The sequence below is a fragment of the Cariama cristata genome, unplaced genomic scaffold (assembly GCF_000690535.1).
Source record: "Cariama cristata isolate BGI_N322 unplaced genomic scaffold, ASM69053v1 scaffold27127, whole genome shotgun sequence".
Classification (NCBI taxonomy): Eukaryota; Metazoa; Chordata; class Aves; order Cariamiformes; family Cariamidae; genus Cariama; species Cariama cristata.
Genome location: NW_009628732.1, coordinates 523 through 11,508, shown reverse-complemented (window position 1 = coordinate 11,508; position 10,986 = coordinate 523). Strand labels below are relative to the sequence as shown.

The following is a 10,986-nucleotide window of genomic DNA, read 5'->3' as shown; positions in this document are numbered from 1 at the left end:
CTACAATTCTTAAAACATGTTTATTGGTTACTCTTGTGTTATTCGTTGTAGTGAGACTGACAGTCTGGATATTGGGCTAGAAACGTTCTGCTTCCTTCTTCAGTCCTCTAGCTCTGCTCCTGAAGTTCTCTGTCCCCTTGTTTGAGAAGATCTCCTCAGACGTGCAATTATTGAGTAAAAAACAATTAGACAAAATCCATGGGTTGCTGCAGATCCAGCTGGTACTGGAACAGCGAGAACGTCCTGAGGGGGCCAGATCTGAACGTGTGCCAGCGCTACCTGGGGTTTCCAGTGTCTGTTAGTTTTACATTTAGTTCCAGTTGGCAGGAGGATCTCAGAGCTCTTCTTGAAAGTTGTTTTGGAAAAAAAAAAAAAAGCAGCTTATTAGAAATCACACGGCATTCCACAAGCTGTGCCGTTGAGATCTTCCGTGCAAGGCTGTCGCTTTAGCAGTAACACAGTCTTTTTGTTCCGTTTTAAATGGCAGCTCATTGTGCTAATGACTGGGGCATGCAACAGCGTGTTTCTTCCTCTCTACCCAGAGTCACGAAGGAGTATGTGAACTGGGTTTTTTGCAACGTGTGTTTAGATTGATGCTGAATCTTGTAAACCTGATTCCGTTGGAACACCAGAGCAGGAGCATGGAGTGTATTTCGGTAGGTTAGTGTGCTTGGGCAGGGCCGGCTTCTAGGGGAAATTCCGGTAAAAGTATATTGCCAAAAGGAAAAAAATAGTAGCATAGATCTGTGTGAACAATTGTGCTTGAAATATCTAAAGCAAGTACGGTTGTCTTCAGTTTCTCCAGAAGAACCGATGCACGAGTTCTAGCTGAGGAAGACACTCACGCTAGTTTGCGGGATCCTTTCACAGGGGGCAATCGCATTACAGAAAGAGGAGGGCCGGCTCAAAGGGCCGAGTGCTTTATGAAATTTTTATAAGTGACATGAAACGAGATTAAACTCACCTTCAAAGCCTCAGAAGGGCAAATCCTGGCAGGTGCCCACTCCACACCCTGATGTCCTCTGGTTGCTTGAGCATTAGCTGAGGCATACTGTAGATTACTCCACCTTTATAGCTTTCCCTCCTGCTCCCTGCTCAACGCAAGCCGGGAGTGCTGCGCTCTGTTTTAGCGTGCTGATGATACTTGTCCAAAAAATACAAACACGAGATCAACATTGATCGGGAAGTTTGGAAGTGGAGCAGAAGGACAAGGGGCTGTGGGCATGCTGGGAGCAGCCATCCGGTGTCGGGGGGAGCGGCTGTGCTTCGCCTGGGTGCCCCCCGCACCAGAAGTGACTTTGAACGTTGGGGTGCGAAGGGCCTGACTTTACAGGGCTGCAGCAGTGCCCTCGGTGGGGGCACCACGCAGGCATCCGACGGCAGCACGCACCCTCGCCCCGCTGCAGTTAGGGGGTGGCAATGTTCCTCTCCCTTGCCCCCTGATTTCAGAGCTGACCTCACTGGGGTGATTCACTCTCCTTACTGGTTTGGTTTTCCGTCTTTGCAAGCATCGGAAGACTGTGCTGCTTTTGGCTGCTTTCGTGATTTTCTTTATAGTGAGCTAGATTGCAAGATGGGGTGAAAACTTTTCTGTAATAATTATTTTCACTTGGTTCTTGACAGAAAGGAAAGGTAACATCAGTTTTCCCAAGTGTGGAAATGCAGAATATCCAGGGAATGTGATGCCTGGAAATGGACAAACTAATGATTTTATCTTGAAGCCTCACAGCTGCTGCAGCCCAATTAAAGATCTGTTATTCTGTGAGCAGGCTTCTAGAAAGTGACTTTGAAAGTGTAATGCAGAAGAGGAAGAAAGCACGTTCCAGGGAACGGCTGTCATTTAAGAAAACCTAGGCACAGGTTTTAAACCTTCTGTGGCAGGATGGTCCTGATGGCACATCACATCACGTGTGAGGGATTTGTAATATAAATGTCTCAAGAATATGAGAAGTTTTCATCCCTACATAGGAGGCGTAAGAAGAGGCAACTATATTTATAATTTACAGTCTCTCTTGAATTTTGGTAGGTGAGTGAGGCACCTGATCAAAGCACCTGACTGATTCCCTTTCAAGAGCCTGAGCGATATGGAGAGAGCAAGCCTGTACTAGATTTTCAAAATACGAGATTTAAAACAAAAAGCCTGACTGCAAAGAAAATCAATGGCAAAGTACTGTATTAGTTTTACAAATAGTTTAAAAAGCATTATCTATTATTTTTAAGGGTCAAGAAAAGGATCTCTACCAACTGTAAAAATGTGATTTGATGAAGATTTTTTACAGAAGAGCTTGTAGAAATTACACCGTTTGATGGACAGGCTTTGGTAAAATAATACTGTCTCAGTTCAAGCCTTTTTAAAATTTTCATGTTGTATGTTATTTTTATTGTTCAAAATCCCTCGCAGCTTAATGAATGCAAAATGCTCCTTGAATAGATAAGTCAAATCATTGGCTTTGTGAAAAATTGTCACTTGCAGAAAACTGCCTTCACATATTCCTCCTTTGTTTCTGTTTTAGGTTTCTAGCACGGGATCATCCATTGATTGGATCACGCCAGCCACGGCCCTGCTGTCATGTCTAAGTTAAAGAGCTCTGAGTCTGTTAGGGTGGTTGTACGATGCCGGCCAATGAATAGCAAAGAGAAGACAGCTTCATATGAAAAAGTCGTTAACGTGGATGTCAAGTTAGGGCAGGTCTCGGTGAAGAATCCACGGGGAACATCTCATGAACTGCCTAAAACTTTCACCTTTGATGCTGTGTATGACTGGAATTCCAAACAGGTTGAACTGTACGATGAGACCTTCAGACCTCTTGTGGACTCTGTTCTTCAAGGGTTTAATGGGACAATCTTTGCCTATGGGCAGACTGGGACAGGGAAAACGTATACGATGGAAGGGGTGCGTGGTGATCCTGAAAAAAGAGGGGTCATCCCCAATTCATTTGATCACATCTTCACCCACATCTCTAGATCTCAAAATCAGCAATACCTAGTTAGAGCGTCTTATTTGGAAATATACCAAGAAGAAATCAGAGACTTGTTATCAAAGGATCAGTCCAAGCGGCTGGAGTTAAAGGAGAGACCAGATACAGGTGTATATGTTAAGGATTTGTCCTCCTTTGTCACGAAAAGCGTCAAAGAGATAGAGCACGTCATGAACGTGGGAAACCAAAATCGCTCTGTTGGTGCCACCAACATGAATGAACACAGCTCTCGATCTCACGCCATTTTTGTGATCACTATCGAATGCAGTGAGTTAGGACTCGATGGAGAGAATCACATCCGTGTTGGGAAACTCAACCTAGTAGACCTTGCAGGCAGCGAGCGGCAAGCTAAGACTGGAGCGCAGGGGGAAAGGTTAAAGGAAGCTACTAAAATCAATCTCTCTCTTTCCGCTTTGGGCAATGTTATCTCTGCCCTAGTAGATGGCAAAAGCACACACATTCCGTACCGGGACTCAAAGCTGACTAGGTTACTTCAAGACTCATTGGGTGGCAATGCCAAAACCGTGATGGTGGCCAATATAGGCCCTGCCTCTTACAATGTAGAGGAGACTCTGACAACACTGAGGTATGCCAATCGTGCCAAAAACATCAAGAACAAGCCGCGAGTGAATGAGGATCCTAAGGATGCTCTGCTACGAGAATTCCAGGAAGAGATCGCTCGACTCAAGGCACAGTTGGAAAAACGGTCTATTGGCAAAAGAAAGAGGAGGGAAAGGAGGAGAGATGGTGGGGAAGAGGAGGAGGACACTGAAGAGGGTGAGGATGAAGGAGATGACAAAGATGACTATTGGAGGGAGCAACAGGAAAAGCTAGAGATTGAGAAGAAAGCTATAGTTGAGGATCACAGCTTGGTAGCAGAAGAAAAGATGAGACTGCTGAAAGAGAAGGAGAAGAAAATGGAGGACCTGAGGCGAGAGAAGGAAGCAACAGAAATGTTGAGTGCTAAAATCAAGGTAGAATTCTTCCTTGTCATACTTTTTGAACGCAATTTATTTAGGCTGTGGGGAGAATAGAGGGTTTCCCAATTTGGAAAGGTATTTCACAAGAAGTTTCCAGGATAGTGATTTGTGTTTAGATTGGAAGATTTTAAAATAAACTGTTTCTAGACAGAAGTTGCGATTTCCACCTTTAATTACATAATTCAATATTCATTAATTACTTCATTGTTCTTATGTGCTGATCTTGTAGGATCTTAAGCAATCAATACAATAAAATGTGATGATACATCTTTTCACAAGCTGTAGCACAAAAAAATGCTTCATTCTGTCACAGATTATTAACAAGTTCTTTACAGGAGAGCACGCATTTTGGTTCTCCAGCTTTGCCACACATTGCAGCAATGGGTAAGTGTAAGCAAGTTACTGTTCCATTAATCTCACAGGTTTATAGGAATTTTAAGAAATAGTAATTTTTGTAGCAGCTGACTTGAAAAAGAAGGTGAAATAAGGGAACTGTCCTGAAGAAGTTGTATCCATAGGAGAGAAAGTTACATTCTGTGGTCACTGAGAGAAACTTCTGACCTTGGTTCTTCCTTTCAGGCAATGGAAAGTAAGCTTCTGGTGGGAGGGAAAAATATTGTGGATCACACAAACGAACAGCAGAAAATTCTGGAGCAGAAACGACAGGAAATTGCAGAACAGGTACAAGAAAGAACATTTGATATTTTGTACGAAAAGACTAGCTGCAGAACTTTTATAAAACATTGTATCAGGAGAAACGACAAGAAAATTTTCCCAGGGTTAACCCTAAAACTGGTTTAATGGCAATCATTTATCTCAAAAGAAGGGGGAAGGTCTTGTGGCCTATTTGTCATTGTATGAAATATGTAAAGAAGGTTTATAATAGTTTTCTTCCAGCTTTTCACGTTAAAGATTTATGTCCTATCTTGATTGAAGTTGTCTGTAAGTGAAGAAACAATTGGAAGACCTCAGAGGGTGACAGTTCAGCCATTAGCTCAAGGGAGGGATGTTTACTATGTGCTAAATGTTTATTTTCTGGTTTGCGTTTTCTGTTGGTGATTCACTAAGTGCAATCACCGGTACGAATTGATAAAAAGAAAAAAAAAGAATCTAAACATGTCACTTGATTCCTTTAATTAAAGCTTGAGCACTTATCCACATTATCTGATTTTAGTATCAAAATAAGGACAAAGAGTTAATGCTTCTGTTATTTCTGAGGCAAGAGATAGGAAGAACTAGAAGCTTAAAGCAAAAGCTCTGGAATCTAGGGAAGTAAAAACATCCTGAACGTTGGTTTCGTGTATGTCAGCCTGGAGGTGGCAACGTAATTGTGGTCTTTAATATTGTATCTCACCTTCTTCAGAAACGTCGGGAGCGAGAGATCCAGCAACAGATGGAAAGTCGGGATGAGGAAACACTAGAGCTGAAGGAGACCTATAGTTCTCTTCAGCAAGAGGTGGACATAAAGACCAAAAAACTCAAAAAGGTAAAAAGAAAATGATTCCATGTCTAGTGGGTTAGGAATAAAATCATCTGGTGCGTGAAAGTGAAAGGAATATTGGCAAGTTTTGACTTTGGCTCTTATTATCTGTTCCAGTTATTTTCCAAGCTGCAAGCTGTGAAGGCAGAGATCCATGATCTCCAAGAAGAGCACATCAAGGAGCGCCAGGAACTGGAACAGACCCAAAATGAACTTACCAGGGAGCTAAAGCTAAAGTAAATCCCGTCACTTCATTGCCTGTTATTAACTGTAACAGAGAGAGTTTCTTTGGGTGGGGAGTGGAGGGACGGCGTTGCACGTGCTTGTGGAACAAGATTTAAACGTGAGAAAGCTAAAACATTCCTCCTTTTCCAGGGCTGTATTAAGTCAGTGGGAGAGGAGCAGTGGAGAAAGTCATCTGCTAATTATGTTTCTTGTGTATTTCCCATTTTTGCGGTTGCACGTAGGCACCTGATTATTGAAAATTTTATTCCCTTGGAAGAAAAGAATAAGATCATGAACAGATCATTCTTTGATGAAGAGGAAGACCAGTGGAAACTGCATCCCATAACCCGTCTGGAGTGAGTGTACTTCTGATCTTGTCTTGGGATGGAATTACAGTTCACAGAAAAGTCTCTAGTTGTCAAGAACAAGGTACCCCGAAAGAGGGATTGAACTGGGGATTTAACTGGCTCTACAGAGTTCGTAGCTTCTTGCTGCACAATAAAATAAAAAAATATATTCCTCTTAGTAGGTTGAATAAAATAGGAATGTACAGTTACGAAAATTCTTGGAAGATTAGGATTTTTCTTCTAGATGAACCCAATAATTATATGTAAAATATATGCAATAGGGCATTCACCACTAAAATAGCAGTAAATTCCTATCATATCTCTTTCCTGGTTTAGATAGGAAAGCTCTCGTAATTATTCTTATGAGAGCTGTGGCTAGATCCTGACTCTCTGCACAGAAAGTTCTCTACAGCAAATTCAGAAAGTTGAGTGCATCTGCAGTCTGTATAGTAAGACTACGTAGAAATCCTCCCCTTAGTGCAGGGAACAGATGACACAGGACAACTATCTTGCCTTGTTCTCTCTGACTGTAGAGAGCTGTTCCTGCAAATGCAGCCTAGGTAGTTTCTGCTCTCTTGAAACATATTTCTGTGTGGAATTTGCAGGTGTTTTAGCTCATAAACTCCAAGAGAAGTCTTTGGTTTTGTTGTATAATAGACTGAGTATCCATTTTTCTCTAGTAACCAGCAGATGATGAAAAGACCGGTATCTGCTGTAGGGTACAAAAGGCCACTGAGCCAACACGCCAGGACATCCATGATGATTCGTCCAGAGGCTCGGTACAGGGTAAGCCCAGATGCGGTTACAACCCTCATGTATTCACCCTCCTGGTCAGGGGAATGTGGATTTCAGAGGATTGTAAGTTCTTCTATGGGATGTAAATTTTTACAGTGTCCTGCATACGTTTATAAAGTACTTCAGAATAAGCTTCTGGAGGGCAAAGAAACTATTTACATGAAAACGTGCAGGCTTTGATTCTGCTGTTACTGTCTCAGGCAGAGAATATCGTATTACTGGAACTTGACATGCCCAGCCGAACGACGAGAGACTATGAAGGTCCAGCCATTGCTCCCAAAGTTCAGGCAGCTCTGGAAGCAGCTCTGCAGGATGAAGATGAGATACAGGTGGATGCTTCAACCTTTGAGAGCACTTCAAATAAAAAGTCAAAACCCAGGTGAGTTGGACTTTTAGTAAGCAGGCTAGCCAACAGTAGAGGTTCAAGTACAGTTGCTATCTGTCAGCACTTCTGGTCAGTAAAGTTAAGGCGAGCTTGGCTGTAAAGCAGAGAGAGAGGGAAAGGAACATAGAATAGAGGAGAAAGCTGAGACTGATTAGAGAATAAATCCAGTAAAAATATTCAGCTTTTGCAAAATTAATTTTGATGAGTAACAGGTGACATTGTGGGGGCTTTTTGTTTATTTTTTCATTTTTACTTCTTCAGGCCTAAAACTGGAAGGAAATCAGGGGGATCCTCTTCAGCAGGCACCCATAGTTCTCAGCTCTACCCACAGTCCCGAGGGCTGGTTCCAAAGTAAAACCAGCAGTTCCTCTCCAGGGCGCGAACAGCCTTTGCCTTCCGAGAGCAGAGACAAGTAAAAACCTGCAGAGAGAACTCCCAGCCAGACTCCAGCCCCTTTCCCCTGGAGATGGCCTCTTTGCTGTTTAACTGACTTGTGCCAGTCCAGGTGCACTGAGCCACAGGAAGATACGTGCTTGCAATTCAGCATTTGGCCTCTGTGGGAAACAGATTTTAGTTAGGAAATCAGAAATGCATGAGGTACGTTAAAGTGTATTAGAAGCAATGGGAAGCATGGGGATCACCTCACAGCATCACCGTCTCTCCTTCTGCGCTAGCCCTTTTGCTGCACTGGGCTTTTTTGCTGTTGGGCAATAAGAAGACAGAGTTGAAAGTCATCTCAACAGAACCACCGCTCCAGAGCTCCATAGTGAGAACCAACTGAGGTTAAAAAGCAGAGGATCAGTTCAAACTTGGCTAGGTGCATAGTTTTTCCTTTTCCTGCTTGAAAGACTGGCATCATTGTTTGGGGTTAAGAAGTTGGTCTGAACAGGCAGGACGGCAGTGGTCAGCATGTACTGGCCACCAGATAGCTGTGCCTCCCTTTAGAGCTGTAGGACAAAAAAGGGGTCTTGAAAGCAAATTTGCGCTCTCTAGAAAGTAACTTTGCTCCCTACTATGCCTTGTTTACAGGCATAAGAGCTTCTCTAAACTGACCTCCTACAGACCTCACCCCTACCAACAGGAGCCACCTTGTCAAAGAATACATCTGCATACCAGTGCCAGCTTCCACAGCTTTCTTCCTCTCTTTTGCCTCCATCTTTACCCCTGGCATTTGAAACCAGTGTCCATATGAAGTCTTTAAACTGTGGGGTGGCGTATGGCCATTTTCTCATCCCTCCCACTGTTCACGGGAAATGTAGCATTGGCTCACAGCTGTCTTCCTAGCAGGCTCACAGGGCTGACTGCTCTCCCCTGTAAGCTGGGTAGAGGGTAGAGCACCGTAATGTGGAGCTGCCTTTGAGTGCACTCCTCTTGTACGTATGGTCCCTTCCCTTGGGGTCTAAGGAGGTTCAGCATTTGGTACCTTTTGTGCCTCCCCTGTTCCACATTAGAAGCTTCCCCTTTGCACCTCCCAGCCCGTGCAGAGCCTGCTGGGAGTGAAAGCACACGTAACTGAGTCTGGGTAATGGAATCTGGTATTAATTCCAGGGGTTTTACTTTGAAAACAAGGGAGGAAGCACTCCTGCTTTTGATGGTCTCTTTGCCAAGCTGCCCTATGACTAAAGCAGGCTCCTGTAATGCTGCAGGCTCGTGTGGTAGGGTAGAGGGAGGTGGAACTGCCACACTAAGGTCGGAGCAAGGTGTCCCTGTCTAGTGTCTCACAGCTCCTTCGTCAGTTTTAGTTCACTGTATATTGAGACTTGGGATGTTACTTTTTCTGGTTGCTGTCATCCTCTGAACGTTTTTACCTATTTCCTCTCCCTCACTGATGACTTCCTCCAGACTGACATGTGTGAGTGTATGAGGACTTGCCTGGTTTTAGAAATGCTCTGATGTGTGGACTCTGCCTTGTGTGCCCGTTAAGTATCCGCTGAGGGACTTCACCCAGGCTGGAGAACTTCATTCTCTGACCCCCATGAGCAGAAGGAACCGAACACTCAGCTCAGCTCACCTCTGCATCTTGCAGGCATGGTGCCTAGGTGAGCCAGCTGCCCACATGGGTCCGGTTAAACGCTAACTCGGCTGCTTTGATTCATGGAGTGCTTTTCTGGACCACGGGATTAATATATATATACATATATATATATATTAGTTTTGGTGGAGGAAAGAGGAGTTTGCTTATAATTGAGAGAGCAGGCATCTGACAAACTTCTTTCAACCTGAACATGGAAACCTGGCATAATCTTCCTTTTTATGAAGCACTGTTTATGTACAGAGAGCCTTTTAATTGGCTCTTGTTGAATAATGTTATGTCACCTTCTCTTCCCTCTCCTCCCTCTTTCTCTCTAGCACATAATCTTCTGTACTTGGACGTTTTAAAAGACGATTGTATGGTATAAGTGCTCAGAGAATTGAAATGAAACAAGGGGGAGTCTAAAACCTGAAATCGCAACAAAATATATAACCATGTATACATACCTATGTACACATATGTTTTGTGTGAATAATGCATACACACAGACACATCTGTGTGTGCACATGTGCACACTCTTCCTCAGTTGCTACTACTCTGTAGGGAATTCTGTATTAAACTCATGTGCTGGAAACTCCCCTTGGGGCAGGACTGGCACAGTGGGAAGCGCAGTGCAAACCCCAACTTTTCTCCTTTTAGTGTTGATAAGCTAGCTGGTTAATATGTCAGAAAGGCTCTGCTTTTAATTCTGTAGAAATTCATTAGTAAGGTGAAAGAAATCCAGTAGGGTGGAAAAAGAATAAAACTGCATATTTAGTCATTGTATTAAAATTGGAACTGTGGTTGGTTGGAGATTTGGTTAGTGTGTTCATGGGCAATCTCAGATTGCTACAGAAGCTTTTAGAGTCTCATTCCGATTGACTTACCCTCGACCAGGTATTCAGTGGCACTGATACTAAGATAAAATACATTGTCTTAAGCTGTACAAAACGTACTGAGCTGTTTTTAAAAAACATTCCTGCCGAGTTTGCCCGTCTCTGGCTGTTATCTGAACCATCTGGGCTTCCTGCAGGTTAGCAGCCAAAGACAGGAAATCCAGCCGGCTCCTGGAAGAGGCCCTCGGACAGTGTGCGCCGTCATAGTTTCTTCACAGGAACGTTTAACATCCCTCTTGTCTTTGCTCTGATCTGTATAATGGGATCTTTTTAAAAAAAGTGACATGGAGCAGAAGTTGGCCCTTCGCTCTGGGAGCAAGCACCGCGTGACACTGAAGCATAGGGATTAAAGCACTTTCTTAAAATCCTTAACATAGGTCTAGCGCCTTTTTAAAACATATTTGCATGCTGCTTGAATCTTCTAAAACACATACCTCTGTCATAGCATCCTGGGCTACACTGATGCGTTATACAGATCAGATCAGGCTTGTGTTCAGTTTTTTTTTTTTTCAGGTGTAGTAAGTCTGCCATCACTGCACATAGAGTGCTTGCCAAGTTTCAGTGAGACACCTGTAAACCTGGATCTGTCCTCTCTTCTGTCTGTAATGGTTAACATGTACTAGGCTTTAAATGGTTCATTGCGACTCCTGTGGGTCTGTTTCTGCTGTGTTAAAACACAAATTGGAAAAGATAACCTGCAAAAGCCATAATTAGATACGGAGATGGAACTGAAGTGAGAACACCGGTCCTGTCTGTGCTGCACCACGCAGCGGTGGGTTTAACTCTGCAGTCCAGGCACTTACTGCCTTCTTCAGTCCCCTTTCTTTTTAAAACGGAGTGCCCAAGGCGCTCCCCGTGGGCACAGCTGTCCATATGAGAACTCACAGCT

General features: G+C 43.6%; 1 protein-coding gene across 1 annotated transcript; it reads left to right on the top strand.

Moving 5' to 3' along the window:
• Nucleotides 1-2,518: 2,518 nt before the first annotated feature.
• On the top strand, nt 2,519-9,462 carry KIF3B (kinesin family member 3B). Its single transcript, XM_009704936.1, has 8 exons — nt 2,519-3,952; nt 4,538-4,639; nt 5,322-5,444; nt 5,556-5,674; nt 5,906-6,019; nt 6,691-6,796; nt 7,006-7,184; nt 7,452-9,462. The coding sequence occupies exons 1-8, from the start codon at nt 2,570-2,572 to the stop codon at nt 7,543-7,545; spliced, it is 2,220 nt and encodes a 739-aa protein (XP_009703238.1). The 5' UTR covers nt 2,519-2,569; the 3' UTR covers nt 7,546-9,462.
• The last annotated feature ends 1,524 nt before the right edge of the window (nt 9,463-10,986 follow it).

Bases quoted from the DNA above. Each gene is read 5' to 3' on its own strand.
- KIF3B (XM_009704936.1), top strand. From the start codon at position 2,570: ATGTCTAAGTTAAAGAGCTCTGAGTCTGTTAGGGTGGTTGTACGATGC. The intron at 3,953-4,537 runs GTAGAATTCTTC...TCTTCCTTTCAG, and splicing joins TGTTGAGTGCTAAAATCAAG to GCAATGGAAAGTAAGCTTCT. The intron at 5,445-5,555 runs GTAAAAAGAAAA...TATCTGTTCCAG, and splicing joins AGACCAAAAAACTCAAAAAG to TTATTTTCCAAGCTGCAAGC.